The sequence below is a fragment of the Vidua chalybeata genome, chromosome 1 (genome assembly GCF_026979565.1).
Source record: "Vidua chalybeata isolate OUT-0048 chromosome 1, bVidCha1 merged haplotype, whole genome shotgun sequence".
NCBI lineage: Eukaryota > Metazoa > Chordata > Aves > Passeriformes > Viduidae > Vidua > Vidua chalybeata.
The window spans coordinates 36767351-36794161 of NC_071530.1; the positions used below are offsets into that span (position 1 = coordinate 36767351).

Here is a 26811-nt window from a genome sequence, read left to right on the forward strand (position 1 = left end):
TTGTAATGTTAGTCTCAAAGGCGCCTGTATGACTCTTGGAAAGTTTGATTGGAGCACAGAGGGCCAGATGAGTTTCCTTTGAAGCAATTTTTTTTACCTTTAACTGCCATGGTCCTTGAAAAGAAAAGCTGCTCTTTCACCTATCATGCTCATCTACAGTGTTCAAAAGGCAGCCAAGGAACTTCCACTTGAAAATCTAAATTATAAACTTCACTGTGATCTTCCTGTGCCCAGTTCTTTTTCAAAACTGGAAACTTTAGAAGACAGCACAGCAGGAAGTGGCTAGTCTTCTTGCTGTTCCCAAGGAGCCCTCCAAAGCTCAGCTGATCATTTGGCAGTAGTCAGCTGGGGCAGCAGTGGTCCAGGGAACCAGTCCTGTTTCTTTCTATGAATTTAAACAGACTTTTGTTTGTAAATGAATGCTAAAAATAATATGTTGTGAAGCAGCAGATTGTGGAAGTGTAAAGATGTACAAAAATAAATTTTAAACCCTCTATCAGTACTTATATCTCTTTTAAATAATATTTGTGGGCTGATGGTGGATGGAAGTAGTTAGCCTTGATACCTAAAACCTGAAAGAGACAAAAGTCTGGTACTGGGCTGAGTTACCCCAGAATGGATGGGAGTGAGATCTAGGATGCTTGCATCTAGGCATTAAATATTTTCTTCTTCCAAGTGGTGTTGATAAGAAACTTATGAATTTTATCATTGGAATTGAACAACATATCTCGCAAACAGGACGTGCGATGTAAACAGTGAGAATTTATTAAAAATTGCATCATTATGAAGCAGGTGTGGACAGAGGAAAGCTGACAGGAATTAAAAATATTGTCAAACTCAGTATTGTCCAACTTCAGTCTTAAAAAAGTGAACATTATGAAAGCTAAGAAGATAACTAATATTAATTTTAGAGCTGATGTGTGGTATTATATATATCTCACTGTCTGTGCAATGAGTTTGTTTCTATTCTAAGTCTGATATCTAATTAATTTAAATATCTTTGAATTATTGAAATGATGCTCTGACTATGAGGTCTTCTGTCAAGAGGTTATAATGAGTATCAACTCAGATGATTAAGGCAGAATGGTTCTATAGCAGACATGAATGCTTCAGATGCCAAGTTAACAATGTGAAAGCTATTCCAGGAAATAACATCAGTTGAGAGTTCAAAGGAAAGCATGGTTTCAGAGGAGTAAGCAGCTTCATTAAACTCTATTAATGATCCCTGTAGATAAATTTTGCATTTAAATTAATGTCTTGTGCCTGAAGAAAGCAGTATTATAGAGCTTCAACCAATGATGCAAAGTGATTTACATGAGCTGAACATCTGTGATTCCCTGACCACTGACCTCCTAAATCAGTAGTTCATTTCCCCCCCCACCCCACCCACCCCGCTAAAAGACAGCTGTTTGAATTAAATTCATTCTTTATCCTTGCAGGGTCTTCATTCTGGTGCTTACTGGATATTGTTCCTATAAAGAATGAAAAAGGAGATGTAGTACTCTTTCTGGCCTCTTTCAAAGATATAACAGACACAAAAGCGAAGATTGCCGCAGAAGACAAAAAGGAAGGTTTGTGAGAATTGCAAAAAACTTGAAAAGAACCAACATTTATATGCTTTTAAGAATTGCACCTGCATGAGCATTCTCTCACACATACACTATTCAATATAGAGACCTCCTAGTTTTTTTCCAAAAAAGAAATTAATATATGAGATAGAATGATAAATAATGTGTTTGGGTTTTTTTATTATTTACATACTGCTGCAGGTTCTGTAAACATGGAATTTAGGAGACAGAGTATTTTGTCCTAAAAATTAAAATTGTTTTCATGTACCATGATTTAATGTATTTACTTTCTGGATTTACAGAAATATATTTTGGTATTTTGGAGAAGCTTTGGACCTTTTCAAAAGTTCCATCTATGAATCTGATTTCAGTATGGCTGAGAATAAATGAATGTGTTTTTTAATGTTTTCCAATAAGCAGAATTTAAAACAGCTTTATAAATTATTTTGCCTATTGACAAGCATATATTTTCTTGTGTCATCTCATTTTCATTACACTTTAAGTTATAAGACTTATTATGTCATCAGAATTATCCAATAGTATAAGAAATAATTTCTGACTTTTATTTGCTTCTGAAAGGAAACACTGCAAAGATTCTGTTCCATGAATTTGGAAAATTGTCTTATGGTAATGGCTCACAACTGCCATAAAATAATTTTGACTGTATAGTGTAATTAAGGTTTGCTAAATTTTGCTAACACAAAACAAAGTCAGTGCAGGGGAATGAAGGCTATGCAGTGAGCATTGAGTTGTGCATCAGAGGCAGTGAATTTATTCCAAATTTGCATTTTGTAAAGGTGTAATGAACCAACACTTTAGTTTTGTAATTTTTCAGTCTCTAAGGAACTGCTTAGAAAGAGTTTATCTGTAGACACCAAGAGTGGGTCTCAGAAATCTTTAAAACGCCATTGATGTTGAATTTACCAACCTGGTACTACTCTGGGATCTATTTAAATTTTTCATCCCATGATAGCCATTGATCTCTGCATAGCTCAAAAACTACATAGTTATGGCCTTTAGAACACATTTACTCCTCATGGATTTCTAAAGTAGGGGAACAATTAATATTCAACTTTTTCGGGTTTTAAATGTTCATTTATCAAAAAAAAAGTTATATTTCAGTTACAGAGGTGTGTAATTCAGTATTCTTTTATGAAATTTTAGTACTTTAAATGGTAAAATATTATGCCCTCTTGTGCTGATTAATACTTATAAATTAACATTTATGCTTATGATGTCTGCCTCTTGTGTTCATTTGAAAAAATAATTTCACCTTTTACTTTACTTTTCAATCTCTGAACATTAGAAGGTTTTGGAGGGGGGAATTTTGCATTCTTCACTTTTTGCACTGAATATATTTGAAAATTTCAAAACTGGAAGACTGAAAAATGGTTTTGAAGTAGTACACAAGTACCTTTTACTGCTTTTCCTTACACTCAATTTCAACTAATTGCTACCTCTTGAAGTAAAAAATTAAAAGTATGAAAAATATTTTACCTTTTTGCTCTTTAAGCCTCAGAAAACCTTACTCTTATAAAAGTTTTAGGAAAGTAATTTATTAAAACCTGATATGTAGAACCATGTAGGAGAGAGAATAGCAGAACATCTGTGCTCTAAAGGCTGATGATTTACTTACAAGTGATGCAAATTTTCAGGATAGACTCAGTGAGAAATCACATTAAGTATGCCAGTGATGACTTGAAATAGGTATGCTGCTGATTACTTGCAAAATGACAGCTATAGTTTATCTGATAAAAATTTTGTAGCTGCGTGTTTATTTTAGGATGGATTAAGATGGTCTTTTGACGTGGTTTAATGTCAAATTATAAATCTAAGCAGATTTTAACTCCTGTTTCCTGTAGCACATTTACAAATTAATATGATTCTGCTGTGTGCTGACACAGGAATGCATTTGTGCAGGACTACACTACACCGGCAAATGCCCATTCAATTGCCGCAAGAATGAATATCGACGCTTGGCTTTCTTCCATGATGTATTTTTTTGAGCACCATCCTGAAACTTGGTTGTTCTGTCCCTTCATCCTAATTTTAAAACCATGACAATCTTTTTATGTTATGAGCATCATGGAAGCAGAAAACAGAAAGCAGAAAGTGTGGGGCTTTACCAATTTTAGTGTTTTATTAAATAGAGTGAGATAAACAGGATTTAACTATTTATCCTTTTTTTTTCTGTTAAATTCAGCATTTTAATTTTGTGTACATCCACCTGACTATATAAAAATAAATATAGGGGTATACTAGCTTTTTTTAAATAACATTAAATTTCTTCCTCTGCAGAGTGATTTACTAATCCTCCAGTGGTGAATATCATCTCATTATGTTCAGAAAATAATTCCCAGTACAATCTGTGCAACTCATTCAGTATCTGAAATTTCAGAATGTTTAACTTCTAGATGTAATTGGTTTAAAAAAAAGCTTCTTTACTTAGACCACAGCTATTATCAGAAATGTACCATGTACCTTGAGTTAACAAAAACTTGAATTGGTGTTTTGTTTGGATGTGTGAAAAAACCTTTTTAATGTTCAGAGACTGATTTCCTTTTTCAAGGATTACTGAATTTTTCCTTTCAAAAATCAAATAATTTTTAAACTTGTAACTGAAACTGAGCTATTGCTACAAGGTAATTGCCATTATGCACAGTCTTCTATTGCCTTTTTAGCATATCTCTTGAGCTTAGACTGTGTATGGAAGGAGAACTTGGATACAAACATTCTCAGTGTGAAACTATTCTGCCCATGCAAGGTCCCTTACCAATGTTTTTCTTTCAGTCTCTCTCTTCTGTTTTCTGCCCAGAACTGAGTTTTATAATTTGTATGGGTCTTTAATAGTTATATTTCATCTCATTATAATTTCTAAACTCCTTAGAAAACTTATCTAACAAACTTCTTTCATCTTCCTCTTCTCCTAAGTCTGCCCCTTTGACATCCCACCAGCACTTTATGGTAGCACACTGTCGCTGGTTCTGCCTCCAAAAACCTTCTCCAGACTCCTAATTCCTCAGGTCCTTCCTACTTTTGAAATCACCTGTTTCTTCTGTAAAATCTTGTTCTCCTTCTACTTTTACAATGACATCTTCCTGAACTTTATCTTCTGATTTTACAGCCTCTTTCTTCTTGTGCATTGTGTATTTACTTTTGCAAATCTCAGGAGCCAGTACTGTCTGATTTTCTGCAGACATTTTCTTATCAATTTTATATTATCTTTTCACACAACTTCAGTTGGTTCTTTGTGCCAATGTACTTTGCAAAAGTCCACTTTTTTACCCTATTTTCCTTTACCCAACCCAAATGTCAGATGTCGTCTGTGACCTTTTCTTTTGAATGTGTCATTCTAAATACAAATTTAACAGGGTTTTTTCCTGCTTTTCTTCTCCCTATAAAAGTTTCCAGTGAAAAGAGCCCTATCAACCAATGAGAGAAGTAGACTTTGTTCTAAGACTTTCACATAAGAAAAATGGGAAAACACATGCCTGAGAAGTTTGACAGTCTTTAAGAAGTGCTGTGACTGTCAGCAACTTTCACACTACTTTGGTTTGGGTTGGATTGAGTTTTTAAGTCAATTTGACAATATTCTTAAAGGATTCAGATTTTCAGTGTTGCTAATTTGCCTTCAACAATACATGTTTGCTCTACCTGTTAGTTTACTGTAGAAATATGCTCTGCTTTCCATCTGCTTAATAATATCTATAATAATTTTGCTGTTGTGCAAAGCAACTCACCACCATTTCTTCCTAAAACTGTACACTTTAAGCAAACTGATTGTCTTTTCAATATACAGGAAAATGTTTGTTTGCTTTTTTCTAAACTGTTTCTTAAGTAGATTTATGGGAGTTTTATTTTAGCATCCTAACTTACAATGAGCTACTTTTTGGTAAACTAGTTTGAAGTTCCATTGTCCTTTTGGAGGAAAAGTGATTAAACTGAAAATTCTACTCTCCAAATATGGACTCCAATGTGGCATGGCTGGGTCAGTGCTTTTTCACTTCTGCATATGACACTAGACCATATGCAGGAATTTAGTGGAAATACAGGAATCCAGGTAAGAAAATAAGCAATTAAATTATTCTGTGACTACTTTTGGCCCTCTGTTCTGTGTGCTAAAATGGAATAACGTAGATTACGTCAATGTAGAGTTCCACTGCAATAGTCACTGCTAAAATTCCCCTGATTAATTTGACTCATTTCACAAAGTTATTGGTAATCTATTTGATTTTGTTTTGGTTTGGTTTTTTATTGTGAAAATTTTGAACTCTTTGTTTGAAAGCAGTTATTTTAGGACAGATTTTCTCAACTTCATTCCAGAATTATAAAAATGTGTGCAATATATAGTAAACACAGAATCCCACAATATTTGAGGTGGGATCTCTGGAGATTATCTGGTCCAATGTCCCCTTCTCAAAGCAGGGTCAGATTGAATGAATTGCCCAGGAACACATGCAGATATGTGCTCAATAGCATGAAGGATGGAGACTCCACAACTTACCTGGGCAGTCTTTTCCAGTGTTTGACTCCTCATAAAGCAAGAAAAAAGGTTTTCTTAAACAGAATTTCATGGTTTAGATTGGTCTTCCTATTGGCAAAGATGCCTTCACTCTCAAAATAATGTGAATTAAAAGTTGGACTACACCTTCTGCCACAACAGATTCAACTAAGATGCATGTTATGGTTCAACTGTCTGGCTTTTTCTGGCGTCTAAGCAATCCTTAGGTCCATATGAATTTCTGAGGAGACAGATTTATTTTGATTATAAATTGTTGTTGGAGGAAGGAGTTGTTCTTTTCAGTGTGCCAGAAGTGAAATACCATGTGCCAAACATTTTACATTCCAGATTTTTAATGTTGAAAATGTCTATTTGGAGCAGCACTAGTCTCTTGTAAGAAATTCTGCAATGTGCACTTTGATTTATTCTGCTAAATTAATGTCTCAGCTACTTCATGATTGCTCAAGCTACTGCAGTGAATATTCAGGAGACAATTTTTCATTTTAAAGCTTCTTATACCTGTCAGGAGGCAGTATGTTGGGATGGCGAACATAACCATACAGTCACCCAGACCTACAATAACCAAAGCAGTTGAAATTGTTTTCAGGATGCACAGGCATCATGCAGTTCTATAAATGGAGGAGGTGGGACAGAAGCAGAGTTTTACCCCAATATTCCTGCTGCCCAAAGGAAGAACATATTGAGGAAGCCTTTATTCTGCTCAGTTACATCCCCCCTAGGATGACTTTGCCCCTCATTCACCATCTAAGTGAGAAGGGTCTGATACTCTTCTGCCATCATTAAAACTCCTTTCCTCCTGGTCTGTGGACTATAGTTTAAATAATTAGAGGACAAAAATAGAGCTGCCTTTCTCTTCCTGCTCCTTTTTGCATTTGTGAGCACGTAGATGCTCTCCCTCTCACCTTTTCACCTTCTTATCCAAGCAAATAAGTTTTATTTGAGCCCTGAATCTTTAGAGACACATCAATCTATCTTTGTAGATCTTGCTTTAGCCTTGCACCAAGTGTTAAATGCAAGTGGCAGTTCCATTCCAACAGCTCTCAGAGAGGCACAGGGCATGTTCTGGAGCTGAGGGAAAAGTGTCCTTTGTGAGAGATACAGAATGAAAATGAGAAAAAAGACAAGCAAAGTCTGATTCTTGAGCAAATGCAGAACAGCAGACTATTCTGGGATATTCTGGAAGGTTGAGAGCATATATACATTTGCAACCAAAACCAGTTCCTAGATAAATTTATGCAATTGCTTCCAGATTTTCCTTAGAAAACAAGGTTATCAAGATGCAGGGAGAAGGGAGAAGTTGTTTGTTTCGGATTCTGTTTTGTTTTGTTTTTCATTTTGCTGGCAGATTCTTGAAAAGTATCTTCAGACATTACTTTTAAAGTTTGAAAACTCAGCCAGGTAAGACAGACAAGAAAAGTGTGGAAGAAACAGAGAATATCTTCAGTGCATTTGTTGCTGAAGAACTTCTCAGAGTTGTGTGTGTGTGGTACGTGTTTTTTTTAACAAGTCAGACAATTTACAACCTTCCTATACAATTTACAAGCTTTCTTATTTCTGTGGGAAAAAAATCTTAAAAGGGAGAAATATCTTTAAAGACTTTTACTGGCTTTGACACAGTCTGGTATCTTACATTTTATTAAGAGACCATGAGAACTAGAATGCATATTTCATGTGTACTTTGTGTTCAGAAACAGATTTAGAAGGCCTTGGGCCATTTGCAAAATTTAACTGTAATTACAGTTATAGGGCATGTAGTTCATGCTGTAGCTCCTCAGAGCAATTCTTAGGTCCTGTAAAGACACAGCAGGTAAGATCTATTACAAGTGAGTTTTGCATAGCTGTAGAACAGATGGGTTTACAACTATCTGTCCTAAATTGCGTACTTAATCAATTAAAACAGGTTGGGCTTAGGGCCAGTCACTCTCAGAGTCTGAGAATCTCATTCCTTGAGGGATAATCAGAGATACTTGCTGGGTCTTTAAAAGACTACATGAAAAATATACACAGACATCACAGGATTTTGAACTTATATATTTCTTAAGTTTAAAAGCTATTTTCTAAAATATCTATTGGGGATATTTTAAAATATCCCCCCCTCCCTCTGCTGTTTTGACATTGACCATAAAATATTTTAATGGGTGACTTATCTGGTTCTATATTGTACATAAATCTATTAAGAACACAAGTCTTCATTCTCAAAAGACACACTTTCATTACAAGATAGGATTTTTTCAGGTACATGTATTACTATTTTCACTTGAATAAGCAAGATGTACTCTAACATCATCAACTGTGCAAATTTTTTAAAATTATTTTTGCAATGAATGACTTTGAAATTATGGTAATCTTTTTCTGAATATAAAAAAGTAGAAAAAATACCAATAGATAAAATACATTGTTAAATTTTATGGAACTAAAGGAAAAAAGAAAACACTCATGTTCCGTGACATGATGTCCTTAAATACTACACACTTTCAGAGGAAGAGATAGTGACACTTGCTTAGAGATCCAGGTCTGCAGCCTCACAGCCTTTATGATAACTCCGTCACACTGGCTATTGGTAGAACTACTATCTCTGAATAAAGTTACTCAATTGTGCATGTGTTTCCATAGCTAAGCTCCCAGGCTACTTTACATCATCCCTCTCTATTTCATTCACATACTGCCAGTATATTGAGTTCTGGGTTAAATTTGACAGGTGCAGGTTGCTTTTATTCATTATCTATGTTTTAAGTAAATACAGGCAAATCTCTTGGATTTTCCTGTGTCATATGAATGAAATGATCTATCTTAATTTTCTGTTTTGTGTCCATGCACACTTGTATTGAAAATTTTCAATACAAAATCATAGGTAATGATCCATGATCAGACTGGGAGATGTTTCCATACAAGAGTATGTTGGGTATGTATCACACCAGAGGGAACTGTAGGCAGAAGTTTTAATTAATGCATGAATGAGAAAAGTGAAAGCAGTTCTTTTGAAGGGATACAAATGAATGCTATGAAGAATGGCAAAAAACTACCAAGGCTGAGACTTTTTTTGTAAATAAAGTGCAAACTTTCTGACTAGAGCAGGTTAGTTAATTTTGGTATTTGGAAAAAAAATGCATTTCATGGTCTCTCTCATGCCACAGGTTGTCTGCTATGGAGTGAGCGTAGTGCTTCTGGGTCATATCAGGGTTACTCAGTCTTCACTAAGTGAGTGGGGAGGCACTTGAAGAGCTGGCACTGGAAGAGGCACCACACAGAGAAGTGGTGAATGTTCCATCCCTGGAAGTGTCCAAGGCCAGGTTTGATGGGGCTTTGAGCAACCAGGTCTAGCAGAAGGTGTCCCTGCCCATGGCAGAAAGGTTGGAACTAGATGATCTTAAAGGTCTCTTCCAACCCAAACCATTCCATGATTCTATGATTCTATAAATATGTCAGACTTTACCTGGAGAATGAGATCATTATGAATTATAAAGAATTCTGGACTCTATCTAATGCTATGGTCTGACTATTCTGATTTTAGGAAATAATTCTTCACCAAAAGTGTTATCAAGCTTGGAACAGGCTGCCTAGGAAGCAGTTGAGTCACCACATCTGAAAATATTTGAAAGATGCATCAGAGTGGCACTTGGGGACATGGTTTAGTGGTGGAGTTCACAAATTAGTGATTGCGAATTGGTGATCCTAAGGGTCTTTCTAACCTAAATTATTCTAGGATTCAATGAACTCTTAGAAGGAAAGCAAACATACATTTGGTGTCAATTTAGTCAGTAAAGCTGACTTTCCAGTTCTTCTGCATTGCTAGAGCAGCATATACCTATGAAAGCTTGTCAAAAGTTGTCAGGGTTTATATTTCTGATTTATACCTAAGAAGTGGATCTTTTGTGTTTTACCAAAGGGACAAGAAAAGAGTTACGCCTCCCCTTTCTATTAACCTTAAATGGATGATTGAAGCCTCATGTTCTTATAAAAAAACAAGAAAAGACAAGAGTTATAAAGACATTTGTGTCTGCATGTGCTTTCTTTTTCTGCAATCTTCCCTCACAAGAAGTCTTAAGCTGTTAGGAGGCTAATGTTAAGCTTAGCAAAGAGGTGTTGCATTATTTTATTTTCTTAGAAAATATTTTGTAATTGTCATGTCTGATGGTTGTGGTACTATAACTATCTTCATTTGAAAGAAGAACAACTGGAAGGTAAGCAGTAAGAATTAAAAAAATGTATTATCAATTTTCTGATAAAGGGGAGATAAGACTAAATTGCAAACATCCTTTTTAAGAGTTATCTTGGGGAGGTGTTTATCATTACACAGGGAGGGGTGTGTAGAAGCACCAGGAAATAGACTCCAAAATCTGGGATTTTTCTAGAACAAGATTTCTCACTGTATTTGGGGAGATGACAAATCCTTTTGATTTTAAGCATGGGGCAAAAATAAGCTAGTTGTATTAAAGTGACTTTCTGCTTATTCTTGATTTTATTATTGGATCTTTTTTCCTAAGATCAGCCATGGAAAAAAAATTAAAAATTGAGTCTGTCAGGTACCTAAATTTTTGAAGAACCAGAGAGAAACAGATGGGAGTTTATAAAAAATGAGCTGTCTCTTCAGAATAATGAGCTGTGAACTGAGTATGACAGAAGAAAAGAGGAAAGTTACATAAAATAATCACACACATGTAGATGCACACCTGAACAATGTAGTTTGCTAAAGCTCAGGATTGATTCCTTTCCTGAAGGCTTTGGCAGACCAGGAAGCAGGAGAATTCACAAATGTCATTCACTTATTTATAAGCTACTGATGTACTCTGATGGCATCTTATCTTTACAATAAATTAATTGTTTTTCACTTCTAATAACAACCATAAAGACTTTTTTGCCATTTCTGGTTAGTAAGAAAATTACTACTTCATAATTAATGTAATGCTTTCCTTATTGATGCATGCTTTTCTGTCTTTAGGAGTTGAGTGACTCCAAATATTAACACAGAGGTAGCATTAATCCTTTGCAAATAGTGTAATCAGCATGTGATGGAAGTCACTTGCTGTGAAAATATGCAATTGGTGTGATTCTAAGTGCCATATCAAGTCCCACAGCCTGCAGGTTAGTGAGTACAACATCCATAATGACTGAAACTCTGAACCTAGGTAGAAGAGATGGAATCTGTGTAAAGTGAAAAATTATCAGGCTGCTGGCATATAAAATGTAAAACCTTACAAGGAACCTGTCCTCATTTAAAAGTGGATAGAAAGTGAAACTGTGTCAGTAAATATATGGGGAAAAAAGGAAACAATAGCTGAATTTGTGTACATTGACTGTTTCCATAGTCTCATGGCATTCTGGAAAGAGATGGAATTGTGGACAGCTTTCAGCTCAGTGCTCAGCATCTGAGGCTAGGAGTTATAAAGAAAAAACCTGAAGGCAGTATTACACCATTGTACCAGGCAATGGTGTATGCATAGCTTGAAAGCTGCATGTTCTGCAAATAGCTACTGAAAGGATACACTTAAAGAATATATTTTAAATGGCATAGTGATCTAGCCAAGGTAAAGAGAAGACTTCCAAGGTTGACCAGAGGTAAGGAGATCCATTTCCACGCTGGAAGGCCTCGTATTGCTGGGGATGCTGAAAGAACTTAAGGAAAGTCCACTTGAAGGTACCAGGCCTGCCTTCTGAACACAGCTCAGTGTGGGTCTCACAACAGATCACGTCACCATGGCAGTTTTATCTGCCATCTGCCAGGATGGACTACCTCGGGCTCTATAGGCTAAGGACAAGGACAGGTTTTAGATATTTATAGCATGAGGATGAAGCCTTTACCTAAAGCATCTCAAAAGCATTGCTGGCCAGAAGCTCAAGAAAAGTGCTTTCCCAGCCTGCCTCCTAGCAGATCTGAAGCCTCTTTTATTGACTTATTTTGGATGCAGTAGAGTGAACGAGTGGCCTCACACAACATGGCAATTTAGGTTGAAAAAGGGAAAAAAGAGAGGTCTGTAAATACTTTTAAAGAGAATTTCAGTCATATGACAAAACCAGGCCACTATAGCTGAACAATTCTACAGTGGAGACCCAATTCAATTGACTTAAATTCATTTTTCCTCAGAGAAAGAGATAAGCATTTTATTCGTACCCAGAATTTAAGAAGACGTAAAATTTAGTTTGATTTTAAACGGTTTGATGATTGAGAGATTTTTTTAAAAAAACATTAATTTAGTTGGGTCTTTTATGAAATAATACTTTTTGTTCTATCTCTCTTAATTATGGCTGATGCCAATATGTGTTGGAGATGGGAAAGTATGAGGCTTCCCCATCTGCCCCCTTCAACTTTTGAGTAGCTATTTGGCTTTGCAGTACAAAGATTTTCCCTTCCTGTTTTTTTACTTTTCTTTTTCCCCCTTCTCCTTACTGACAAGTTAAAAAAAAATCCTCAACTAGAGAGTACTTTTGCATGAATTGCATGAAAACTTCTTTACTGGAAAGTTTGGAAAATTTTTCCTCCTACACATTTTGTTATGTATGGTTTTGTGCTGTTAAGCCAAAAATACATCAGTCTCGTATAATACAAATCTTTCTTGCTTTTCTAGGCAGGTTTCAAAATGTAGCTATTTTCCTTGCTTCTAAATTGTGGCTCTGCTAATTAGTTTTGTGTTTTGTTAATTTTTTTTCCTCTTAATTTGTATGCATTCAATTGACTTTAATTAAACCTCCTTGACAGACGGCTTCTTCCTTTAGTCCCATAATTTCTTTTTTCTTAATCCTGACACATCACAAAAAGTCTGCTTTCATTTACTCTGGCATCAATTCACTGTAATTCCCCAGAGTGACTGGAATTACTTTGAATTTACTGCATTATAAGCTAGAACAAAATTTGTTCCCATGATTGACAATTACAGACATCTGAATGGAGGTAAAAAGCACAAACCTTTCCAAAATAATGTTCAGTCTTTACTCTTAATGGGTTTCATGTCACCAAGGAATATGTCACGCGGTCTTGCCAGTGGCCATGTGGTGGGAAAAAGAATCTAAACACATGAATGCAAGAACTGCTTATTACTAATGAGCAGGCTTACAAATTGGCATATTCTGACATAATGGAAGCCTAGTACAAGTCAGACTATGTGTTTTTCGAAACTACAAGGGAATTTTTTCATTATGTGAAGTGAGAGTAGGATCACCTCAAGGATATTTTCAGTGGTTACTTCTAGACATTCTTTCCTCTGGTCTGAAACAGTAGAGAGTACATTTATCTTATCTGTGAAATCAAATGTTGCAATTACTTGCTTCTGAATTGTGTGAAGGTATTTGACAATTAAAACTTTACAGTGGTTTTTATTTGCCCTTCAGGAGAGGGGGGTTTTGTTTCTTTGCTGCAAAAGATTAAGCAAAAGAAAAGGTGTGCATAATATTTACATTTCTACCAATGTGTGAAATGTCAGTAGTTCAGGTCCCAAAGGTTAAAGTGTTATTTCCTGATCTTTAATGCACTCTCACTTCTGTTCTGCAGAAAAATGGAAAGGAAGAGGAAGGGCAGGATCGCATTTTGAGTCGGCACGCAGACGGAGTAGAGCTGTCCTTTATCATATCTCTGGACATCTACAAAGAAGAGAAAAGAACAAATTAAAAATTAATAATGTAGGTGAAATTCTTTTCTTCCCCTATACCCACCCCAGGAAAAAAAAAAAAAAAAAAAAAAAAAAGGACTTCCTCTAGCTGAAACTCTTAATCCTGTTAGATTTAGGCATGTTTTCATGTAAATTTCTCCAACTTTATGCTGTGATATTAATCTTTTAATTTTCTAATTGAAGTAGTAATGTTTCTGTCTTCAAATTAATTCTGTATTCCCCCAGTAACTATAAATAATGAGTAAGTTCACAAAACATGCTGTGAATGTTGCTAACACTAAATCAAACCATAGACAAACCAACAATATAGCAACAGAATGACTTCTAATGAAATGTTAATGAGAAAAAATAACTCTCCTGCTTTGCAGTACAAATTAAAAGTGAAAAAGACTTGCTATATATTAAGGGCATGAAAATACACAACTGGCATATCTGTCATAGGGCATACAACTACTTCCATTGAATTTAAATATTAAATGTTGAAAAATGATTAAATTTTTTAAAAACTTACAAGTGTTTCATGTTGAAGAAGCGTAATAATATTTTAAAAACCCTGCAAAATATGGGTCTTCCAGGGATATTTTCATTGAATAGTAATATGATAATATTTTTAGGAGCATGACTCTTAAATAGTGTTTGATGCCTTACTTGTACTGTCAAAATGCTAGCACAGATGTTATTTTACCGTGGTAAAACATTTATACTGAAACCAATTTACTAGCTTTAGTACATGTATTTTTGGAGCTATGGGTTAGAAATAATATGAGGAATGCTTTCTTTTCCATGATTAAAAAATGGGCTGACTCTAAGAACAGTGAGAATTCAGCTGCTTAATTCATAAATAAGAACCAAGAATAGAGAAGGCAATGACATCAGCATTTCAAAGAAAGCACAAAGAGAAAGGCTGTGACAGACAAGGCAAATGTAGTTAAGTCTATGGTTATGCAGGTTTTGTCCTTTTAATTTCATAGTGAATAACTTCAAGATCAGAAATAATCTTAGCTTGCTGAATGCACAATATTGTTTTGGGAGGCTCTTTGTTACTGGAACAGCATTAACCAGGACCACAGTAACAGTGAGCAAGAATTTTGTTAGCAAATAATGCAAGACAGGTCATGTCCCACATGCTGATTTTGGGGAGGGTAGGTATTTTTTGTTAAAGCTATGAAAGGTGAAAACTAAGAATTTCTACAGCTTGACACTAAAATCTTGGTTGCATAAAACAGTGGTAAGACACAGACTCAAGACAAAGCTAGTCTAGTGAGAAAGGTAGTCAGTTCTGGAGCCATATTATGGTAGATTAGTATTTTGATTTAGATCAGGAGTGCAATTTTAAAGAAAAACAAAAAGTTATTCCTACTAATTGTGCTTTCATTCACATGAACTGGATTCCTGCAGATGAAATAAATCAGGAGAGGTGCTGCAAGTACTGGAGCTGTTCAGTCCATAGGACCAGGCTAGAGATAGTCTGAAAGAACCTCCTCACAGCTCTGTGTATAGGATGTTTTTCTTCAATACCAGTTGCTTCTTTCCATATGTTTCTATTTACAGTACTATGTCTTTGTGTATACAAAGATCTCACCTATCTGTCTACTAGAATAATATTGCTCTGCAGTGAGAATTAGTTCAACAGAGGAAGAAATAATTTGCCAGATGCAGTCCCCTCTCACTCCATTTAATCTGTAACTTATTAGTCTTCTTCCTGCCTCAATATTCACAAAATTCATTCCATGAACATCTGTATAAATGAATGTGAGGTCTAGGCTAGAAAAAAAAGTAACATTTATTCTTGCCTGCATATGTTATTATGTGTTTTTTTTTACAAAAACACCAACCACCTAAGGGCTGTGTTGCAAGAAATGCTTCTGTGTAACCAAATTATTTTTTTGTCTTATTTTTTTCTTTCTTTTTCAGAATGTTTTCGTAGATAAACCAGCATTTCCAGAATACAAAGTTTCAGATGCAAAAAAATCCAAATTCATATTGCTGCATTTTAGCACTTTTAAAGCTGGCTGGGACTGGCTTATTTTACTGGCAACGTTTTATGTTGCTGTGACTGTACCTTACAATGTTTCCTTTATTGGCCATGATGAGCTGTCTACAACTCGAAGCACAACTGTCAGTGACATTGCAGTGGAAATTCTCTTTATCATTGGTAAGATTTGTTTGGGGATTGTTTGGGATCTCTTTTCTGACATTTAGGATTTTCAGAGAATGAATAATATTTTAGAGAAGGATATAATCATCCCTTTCATGACTTTAAGAAAATCAATTTTAGCTGTATGGCATGATATTTTATCTGAACTTTAGATCACTTTTTCACTTTTTTTTTTTTTTTTTTTTTAATTGATTTGGGTATTTCTGCTGTTATTCTAAAGGGACTTTTGTTTTCACGGAAGATTGAAACCCATTGTTTCACTCTGGGGATGCCTCAAACCTTCCCAGTACGGGGATGTGCTACAGTTTTTTTCACAATCTATGGGGTTATTTTTGTATTTCACACTTAGAAGAGTCATGGACCACAAACTGAATAGATTTTTTTAAATATCAATATAAGATTTAAACTCATACTTCAATAGCACACATGTACAATGTCAATATGCTATATTGACAACTAGGATAGAATTTGAGAGGTTCGAGTTTGTCATCTGATCCATTCTCCAAACTTTTTATTTCTGTGATCCATTTAATTCTTATATGTCTTAAGAATCAAAAAGGAGACAAGGTCATATCTAATAATGGCTTTGTACCAAAATTTCTAATTTTTTTTGGTAGTACGAGTATCTTTTTCAATTTATTTCTGAAGTTTGAAAACAATCCCTGAATAGAGTCAGACAGATTTTTCCCCAAGATTTTACTGCTCTAATACCACTCAGTGCTGTCACACTGAGTGGCATTATAGCACTCTCAGATCTGTTGCTACTTGCAGGTGGAGAAGCTATTGTTTTTAAGAAATAAGCCAAGTTGAGTAGTCTTTGAGCATGAAAAGGGTTTGGACGGGTTCTGAGAAAGTGTATTGGTTTGAAAAGACAGGTGTCTGCTAAGGAAGGCAGGAGCCTCTCTTGAAATGGAAAACGTAAACTCCCTCCCTCCAGATTATAATTTTAAAATGAAGGGGCTCTCAGATAAAGATATGAGAGTGGGAATTACAGTTCTTTATTAGGAAAAATAAAATGAAAAATAAGAATAAAAATGCAGTAATGCAAAACAACACTGACAGAGTTAGAATATGACCTGACACCCTCTTGGTCAGGGTGTTGGTAGCAGTCCCATTAAATGGTGGCTGCAGTCCTACTGGAGTGACAGGTGTGGTTCTGTTGAAGCAGTGATCTTCTAGAAGGGTGTAGTTTTCCTCTGAAGGTTCAGTGGTGGTGTAGATGGTCTTCCTCTGGGAATCCAGTGGAAAAGGCTGCTCTGGTGTTCCAAATCTCAGATTATATCCAGGTATGAATGCTTGGCTCCTCCCTCTGGGCAGAGCTTCTTACAACAGGATGATGTAGTTTTATCAGTTGTGCAGTGAGATTCAATGACCCATTAACAGAAGATATCTCCCAGGAGGGAGGATTGGTTGTGGAAGAGATTAAAAAAAAACTGCCTCACCTGGTTCTAACAGATGGCAATAGAATACAAACCCCTGGCCACATCTTGCATTTGCAACCTAAGACAGAAAGAGAACAAAAAAAACCAATAAAATCATTTTCAGGTTTTGAAACTTCTTTTCACTTCAATCTTCCTTATTTTTTCATTAAAAAATACAGCTTAGCTCAAACATTAAAAGCAACATTACAATCTTCTCTAGGAGAACTGAAGAAAATTGAAACATCATAAACACTTATAAATAACTCAGAAGATTTTCTTATAAAAATTTTGAAAAGTTTATTCCTTTTCTCTGTCAGCTTTATTGTAGACAGTAAGACTGGTAGGTGATATGGCTGATGGAAGAATCAGATGTTATGAACAATTTGTATGTTCCTTTTGTCATTGTTTTGTCATTAGACTTAAGGTCTAAATTTCCATTTTATGCTCACTATATTACCTTGGTGGACTCTTTCACATCAATGCAAACAATTCACATTCAAAGATTCTCAAGCAGGGCATTAAGAAACTTGCATTCTGCAATGCAGATCATCAAGGATCATCTTGTGTCTTGCGTAAAAAGAGTGAGGTTATGACTCTAGTCAGTCATAAGTTACTGTTAGATTAAGAATACTAAAACAAATAAACCCACTTGATGTACCTGGGTGACTTTGTAAAAAGAGTAGACTCAAGGTTACAGTGTTTTGATAATGGTGTAAATAACTGGTTTGTGTTATAAATGTGTTTATTTGAATATAAGCACAAGAGAGTATAATTTGTATCTAACTGATTTATCTTCTGTAGTATTAATTTGAAACAAGAAAGATGGTGAACTGTTCAGTGTTACTTTTCTAGTTATATATTTGCTGGAAGTATGGAGTCTTTATATCAGTAAGTCAAAAGCAAAGACATCGCTATGATCAATGGAATGGCTGAGTAAGAAAAATAATGCAAAGAAGATTTTCTGTAAATTTTATTTCATATTTTCTAGATTTTTAGGTCTGTAGTCCAGGAAATTACACTATGGTTGTAACTAAATGCATCCAATGAAATGTGCATGGAGCACTAGAAGAGAGTTTGACTAATCATGCTACTGGTAACCACAAACACTGTACTGTAGAATACCGATATTCCTCCCACAGAGTTTGAATAATAGTTCAATTTTCCCCAGAATTTTTTTTTTCTAGAGTTATTATCTGATTTAAATCTCCATCTCTGAAGAAAGGTTTATGAAGTATTTTCAGGACATTGTCATACTGCACTTAAATCCCTGCAGTGAATTTAAAGAAAATAGTGTGTTTATGATCATCTCTCCAGGGTCCCTTGTCTGTTAAAATGTTGAATTAATGTGTCTCAGAACATGTATAACTATATTGAAAGTAGTAAGATTGACAACATACTTAAATTTAAGCATAAGTTTCCGGGCATTTGTTGCACTATGGCTCTGACAAGCATATCTTTGATGGATGATCTATGTGCTCTGAGAAAAGTCAATGAGAAATGTTGAAAGAAATTCTTCTTATGATGCCACTGCCTCAGAAATGCAGTGGGGAGATCTGTCTGATATAGGATCTTCAGTTGTATTACAGATTTGTAGTCATGGATTGAAGAAATAGAGTCTATCTACTTTGATTTTATTCATATTTCTGAGAACATGGAACAGTATTCCTCTTATGAACATGATTTGCATAAACAGTCATTTAGACTTGACAAGGTCTTTGTTTTTAGCTGTGTTTTCCAAGACTGACTATATTCTCAGGCATATGGTGTGACTCTTAGGGATGGTTCTGTGGATGGCCAGGAAGTGGACCTGGTGATCCTTGCAGGTCCATTACAATTCAGCTTAATCTGTGATTCAGTGATGTGTGTCAACCTATACTTAAGCATGATAAAAATACATATGGAATTGTTCTTCTGACTTGGGGTGCTTACAAGTAAGAGCATTGCTATGAATTAAATTATATATGAGAAAAGCATCTAGCTAGAGGTTTAACTGCTTTAGCCTTTAAAGTTCTCTAAAACACAGACAGGAGATAAACAATAACAGCCCATTTTGTGACATCTTCAGGGAAGAGGATGAAAGGAGAATGTAATTAGGTCTTCTCATATGAAACTAAATTTTTCACTTGATATTTCCTGTGATAATTTGTGTGATTTTGTATTTGAATGTATTTCCATTATCTATTTCTCTGTTATGTGTGCAAACCTTCTCTAATATCCCCCTGTAAATAAATTTTTTGCTTCCTCTCACCAAAGATAGAGTTAGTTTAGTTTTAGATTTTTTTATTGATATATGTATTCAAAAACCATGAAGAGGTGCAGAAAAACTTGTTATCCTTAATGTATTTTAAAAATTCATTAAAATTATCCTAAGTGTTTTATCTGGTGAGGACTATTATCTGCTTTAATGCACTATTTGCTTCAAAGTTTATGCTCCTGTATTTGCATAGATAGTAACTGGGTCCTTCATTTCTGGATAGGTATGTCTGGGAGCCTGAAAATACTTCTAAGAAGCATAATGGATCTTGGTTACTTTTCAATAATATTTTTAAAGTTTTCTGTCTTCCGGAGGAAAAAAGGCAGGAGAACCTCTCACCAAGTTCATTCAATTTAATTAGTAATAACTTTCCAATTGCTTAATTTTACTCTTCCATAACTATCCAGTGCAGTGTTTTTATTTCTGCAACAGTTTCATTCCAGTTTACAGATATTGCCTTTCTTTTTCCATTTTGGTTTTTTTTTAAATTATTGAACATCTTGATTGACAAAAGCAATAATATCTGAAAAATTATCAGTACGTTATTGTCTGCTCACAAGACTATTTGAATAGGAGGCCTTCAACAGAAGTTGAGATCAGTGCAATGGTTTGGTGAAAATATGCTCAGGCTTTCTAGGTAATGGTAATGCATTATTTGCTGAATGAGATCAGAAGGGTCTGAGTATTTTGTATCTAAGGTGGCCAGGAACAACTATAGAGAGAAGAGCTCAATTTTCTATTTATGGATCATTTTGTTTTTAGTGGAAGACAAACACTGGATACTAATTATGGCTATAAAATTATACTTTTTATTAACAGACAGAGTTATTTTAAGTGATTTCCTGCAGTATACTACTTTGCCACCTGTGGGGGGAAAAACCCATACCCATCCCTTCCTCCACTCTCCACATACACACTGGCATCTGAAGATTTGATCTATGGTTTACACTTTTGAGAAAAAATTGATCTCAATTTACACTAAGATTTCCTCTCTTTGTATGTATATTTCTCTCTCTCCCATTAAATATTATTTAACAACGTGTTTTATCAGCAATTTATATGTTTTAAAGCAGTATGTTTAACAGTGCTAAAGCTCTGATTTGTGTGGCATGACGCTTTAGACTAAGGGGACTTGTGTGGCCATTGCTATCTATCACAAAGGTAAATGACCCAAAATCTTTCAAAAACTGTTTTAAATCATATGAAGTCCTTGAATCTCACACGTTTAATATGTAGAGACTTAAAATATAGTGTAAACCTTGTACAAATTAATATAATCATTCATGTCCTTCACAGTAATTCAAGTATACATATTGTACTGAAAATGACATATGTTGAATGAAATTCATTGGAATAAGATGGGGAAGTATTAAATGCTATAAATTTTATTAGATTGACTTAAAATGGAAGGCTTATTTTCTCTTTTCTTTCATCTTCTTATTCATTATTATAATGATTATCATTTTCTATCTTTGCAAGTGCATAGAAGGTAATTTAAAACAATTTCTGTGTCTGCGGGACCTCATATCTAAGAAAACTGCATTTTGAAACGAAATGGCAGTGCCTTGAAATATTTCAGGTTGTAATAGTCTAAAATTCAGGAAAGGACCAAGGGAGTGGTTTGAAATTATCTCTGGGAATTTATTTCTAAGCAACAAATGGTCTCATCTGTGAATGCATATGAACAGAGCATGTACACAGATAGAGTTACATTGTTGATACACCTAATGTTTGAAAGAGGAGGTCATAAGAAAATGTTCGTGCTCTATGGATTACCTAGTAATGTGAAAAAACAGTGCAAAATATTTATGCTGAAAAGCAGTAGAGAGTTTCCTAAAGATTCTCAAAATATCAAACTCAGCTGGGCAAGACCACTATAATGTTAAAAAATATTCCAATAACCGTCCTTGGATACTTGTAAGGAGAAGAGATGCTTGTCTGCACACACGATGCTGTTTCCAAGCACAAAAACATCAACCTCAACCTAAAGGAGACAAGTGTAAGCCACAAGTGATTATTTCATGGAAGTATTTCTGTATCTTCAGGTAGATGCAGATAAGTGTTATGGTAATGGAGGCATCCTGAAAATTTTACTTGTATTGCCTCTACTAACTCCTCTTTATTAGAACTAAAATCAGATAAAAGTTGTATTTTTCATTTACTATCCTATAATAGTACAGTGATAATGCAGTATTGTATTTTCAATAAGATTAAAGTCTTCAAATCTTTTCTAGCTAATCTAATCCAGGTAATTTCCATGGAAATTATTGATGCTTAGTAGTTTACCACACTTTTTGTGAATTAGCATGTGGTCTTTTTTCCTTTTGTTTTGGATGATTTATGGCTATTATCCATGTGAATTGCTGTAAAACTGAATGGGGTCAGTTCTGAGAAAAATAGTCTAGGTTTTCCCCTTGGAACTGGTCAAAAATTGGAAATGAATGAAGCTATGCCACTGCTCACTGAATATTTTACTGATTTGATCTTTGCTTTGTTTCCTGCAACATTTGTGTGAACAAAAATCTGTTCATGAAATACTCAACACCTATGTCTTCTTCACATAGGTTGAATTTAGTGAAAAGCTACATCATATGATTGATGTTTCTCTACTCTTTGGAATTACTTCCTTCTGCCATATTTCTGCAGGTTCTATTAAGAAAATTGCCCATGTAGAAATTTTCACACTTCTGCAGTCACACCTACTAGCTTCTTTTCAAAGCAGAGCTAACAATTCATTTTTCAGAAATATTTCAAGTTCTTTGCTTTTCTTTCAAGACTCCAAAGTCTTTCATCGTAGAAAAGTCAATAAAACATATTTTAGCTATTCAATATGTTCGGCAATTGAGTCTGTTTTCAAACGATACAGCATAGTTTATAAGAAAAAAGTCTTTCCAGTTTAGTGTGTTATTATAATGGTCATGATATGTGATGCTTTTCTGGTGTTTCAGCTACTATGGGACCAAGATTAACTAATCACAGTTAGGCACCCTCATAGCCAAAGAAAGCAACTAAAAAGGGGAAACCTCAAAGGCTAAAAATCAAAGAAGCAGGTAAAAGAAATAAACCCCCTGTCTTGCCTTTGGGGTGATGGTCATTCATGTCTACAGCAGCCAAAGGATGGAGTTTGATAGAACATATCATGTTAGTGCATTATCGCTGACCATGTCCTTCTGGAGGGAGTGACTTTCATTAATAAAAATACCCACTCAGAAGATGCCTTCAGATTTCTTTTTTTTATATATACTAATGGGTAATTTACCCAAGAAAAAACAGTATTTTCACTTGGATGTAACTTCAATATTACATTACTTTCCACTGTAAGAACAAATAGTAAGGAAGAGCAAATCAGACTGTCAGTTACAGATGGATTTTGGGAGTCAGTTCTGCTATGATCCATCACACCAAAAAAATGGATTTTCTTCCATTAAAATCACTGAAAATGTTGTTTATTTGACAAACTTGAATGAATCAAGGCTGAAAACATACATCAAAGCACTGCCTTAGGACAGGGACTGTGCCACTCCTCATGTACTGTGCAGTGATAAGCAACTTGGTGTCAAATGGTAAATAAACTCTTCTCACTGGAGAAGTTTGCCTGGTAAAACAGCTCAGTGTATTCAAACGTGACTTTAACAGCAAAATCTCTGAATTATAGTTATTCCATGCTAGCAGAAATCTCTTATTCAGAAGTCCATCATGTTACATAATATCATGTGAATTGTGGTAAAGATTTTAAGAATTTGTAGCTTTTAACCATGTTCCTGCTGTTCATCTGAACTCTAGTCATTCAGCTAAAGCCACAAGACTTCTAAAAAAGAGCTTCTTTCAATGGAGGTGTAATGTGGCTCTAAAATTACAGAGATTTCCAGACTCTGTGACTGCCTGCACAAACTAAATGCAGTTATTTGCACAATATTCTGAATTGCTAGTGACCAGGAGAAAATGGTATTTGTGGTTGCACCAAAAGGAAAATAGGAGGGAGAGGTATACTTGATAGCCATATTTTATGTTTTTAAATGTACAGTTGCTTAAGGGCTAATTCTAATCCTTTTCCATAATTTTCATGAATGATAATGACAATTTGGTCCATCTTCTTCCTTCTCATTGTTTCCTACATCAACACAATATACCTGAGACTTCAGTTATATGTAGTTTTGTATGATCTTTCAGTTCTCAAAGATTCTGACAAGAACTAGAAATTTTTACCATCTAGTTGAGTCTTAAATAGAAGATGTCATATTTAACCTGTGTATTAAAGACACTGTATTCGGATAAAGCATGTTTTCCTGAAGGACCTCAACTCTTCTTCAAAGACCTTAAAGAATCCATAACTCTATTTACTTGTGGCTTGTAAACCACATATTTCTATTTCTGGAGTTTTTTTTCATCAACCTGCAGAAATGATATCTCTTTAAGTGTTTGGCTTTTAAAATGTTGCTACTTCCTGACTCTTATTTTGGGCACACTGGATTGTAATTTGACATCTGATGTGACACAACCTTGCTTTGCTGCTTCATTCCAAAATTAGACAAGAAATATGTATTGAATACATCTGGATTTCCTGCAAGATTATTATTAGCTTCTCTTGTGATTACATGAAACTATTTATCATTATCTTTATTATTTACAAAGGAACTCAAGTTTCCTATTTCTGTTTCTTTCCTAAAACTGTCATTTTCCTTCATCATGGGCACTAGTGATTTCTTTCTTTTTCTCAAACAGGTCTAGATTTTCATTAGAATTTTTCTATAGTTTATATCAGTTGTTACTTAATATCTGTTCATCGTTTGATATAACTTTCTAAAAAGAAGAAAAAAATATTGTTCCTCCACCAGCTGCAATAAGCTTTTATTAAGACACAATTTTGACTATATTATTTATATAGTATGTATTTTATTATATTTAATATATTTTTTACATAAAATTCCTACATTTTAATACTTAGTTTATTGGTACTTGACCTCTGCTGTGCTTTTTTTTGTTGTTGTTGTAAACTTTATTTGATTTCATAATGACTCAAGTATGATCCACAATGGTATACACAATGGTATAAGATGTGCATTACTTTCTTTTCCTACATGAACCCAATTCTATCTCCCTCACCTGATCATGTCAGCCTCTGAAAGAAAATCATCAAGCTAATTGTGGTAATTAATGTCTGGAAGGAAGATGCTGAATTGAAAAATCACACTTCCATTTGAATAAAATCTTCCTAGGCAATTTACTGGGAATCTCTGTGTTTATCTCAGGAGTAGAATAAAAAATAAGAGTTTATATAGGGACAGATAAATTGTTCTTCAAACAATATGGCACTAATATTTCCTGGAAACTTTCCTAAAAGCTCTCTGGCCAGATTCTAATATCATTATCCTTGTATCATTAAATAAAATTTGCTAAATCACTCAGGTAGATGAAAGAGCCTGGACTTTGGGGAAAATACTACTAGCTAAGGACAATCAATGTAAAATCACATAAAGGAAAGTGAAAAAAATGCAAGAAATTAAAGATGAGTCAGTCATACCATCAAGAAGAGGGAGATAATGTAGAAAACTGTCTTCTCTGAATATCAGTGGCCTTAACATACCTAAATCATCTAGTTCTCAAGCATAGGTTTGAATGACTGCAGTCTAATAAAACATCATTGCTTATATGTATGCTACTTGTCCTAAAGGCACAGGGTTTTTCAATTTCATTTAGTTCCCAGTGAAAGACAGTTAAACTGAGGTATATTGCATTGCATTTTCCGAAATTTAAGACTATGTCATGGGCAGTTATTGAATCATCTGCCTAATCCTGAAATGTTATTCTGCTATAACTTGATCATATGTTTAATCCCAGCAGGATTTATTTTTTAAACAATCAAGCCTAAAGAGAGGGAAAAAAATGTTGTCACAGGGAAATAAGCTGCTTCAGGTAAAATAATCCTGTTTATGAGTAAAGTAGGTCAGCTGGCCTCCAGGTAGTGATTCTTTTTACAGGGATTAGAAATTGAGATTACACAAAACACATACTGCACTTTTAAAATTTTACAAGGGGAAAACATCTTAATGATTAATAGGTTAGTTTGATGGCTACCAGTTTGTGGCTTTTGTTCCTTTTATATCATTTGGGAGACCAATCTGCATTATGCCCTAAGTAGAACATCCATTCTTTTAACATAATTTTTTTTCCCTTTTTTGAACACCCATCTGAATTGGTGTTTTCATGCTATTCACTGTGGGGATGTGTGTGTGTGTGAATGTGCCACATAGTAGAAATCTAGGAAGAGGCAACTTGGTCAAGGATGTAGCATGTCATACAGAGCTTTAATCCAAGAGAGGTCACCAGTTTCAAAACCTTATGAGCTTGCTTAGATTTCCCAGCTCTTTTATGCCCAGCTATGAAATAAGTTGCCCTTTCTTAGAAATTAAGCATTGCTAGGGCATGGATTTCACACTGGAATCTTGTGAAAAAAAAAAAATAGTCACCAATAGGTGAGTAAAAGCCATTAGAGCACTCATATAAGGAAAGTAATTGTTTAGAACTTTCCAGTTATATCTTGTTATTGGCTAGAGGTATTTGGAATGAAAATATCACAGACCCATGTAGACATGATAATTATAAACATGGAAGACATTCAGTTAATAATGGTCCCTGTGTTCTGGTGTTTATTCCTGTAAATACTGGGTAAGAGCTTAATGGGAGTAAAATATATAAATAAATTAGGAGCTGCAACTGTATATAGATTTCAATTTTAAATTCATTTCATGGCTGAAAAAGCTGAGGTTTATTTTATGAAAATGCATTTTCTATAATCTTTCAGTGTATCTTTGCATGAGTTTTAGCGATATCATACTTATTACAAGATTTTTTTTTTTTTAAGGGATGTGTGTCCACCAGTAGGGGAAATAACAGACTGAGAGAATCCATGCAGATGGAGCACCAGGAGAAAAATCACAGTCATGGTTTCACAAATTCGCTGTTTATTATCTCTGCATGCATCTTAAGGACATAGTGCCTAAAGGGGCTTCTGGTCTGTGTTGGGTTGGCTTGGTAGGGAAAGGTGATCAGTCTGCAGAGTAGAGAGAAGGAGGTCTCAGAGGAACAGGACTCAAAAAGCAGAAAGTAATTGCATCAGCAGGGAACTGTGAACAGAGGCTGTGTGGAGCAGAAGCCCATTTTCCTACATGGTGTGCAAGGGTGACATGTTTCTTAGTTCCAAGCCTCTTGAAATTGGAGATCTTGGGTTCTCCCTGTTGGGTGCTTTCAGGTCAAGTTTACTTTTGTGTTCAACAGACAAATAGAACC

General features: G+C 34.9%; 1 protein-coding gene across 1 annotated transcript in view; it reads left to right on the forward strand.

The window, feature by feature from the left end:
- Positions 1-26811, forward strand: part of KCNH8 (potassium voltage-gated channel subfamily H member 8) — a 172246-nt gene that overhangs the window by 69005 nt on the left and 76430 nt on the right. The window contains exons 3-5 of the mRNA XM_053945924.1: positions 1440-1571; positions 13574-13701; positions 15606-15846. Coding sequence (XP_053801899.1) covers positions 1440-1571; positions 13574-13701; positions 15606-15846 — 501 coding nt within the window. The remainder of the gene's footprint in view (positions 1-1439; positions 1572-13573; positions 13702-15605; positions 15847-26811) is intronic.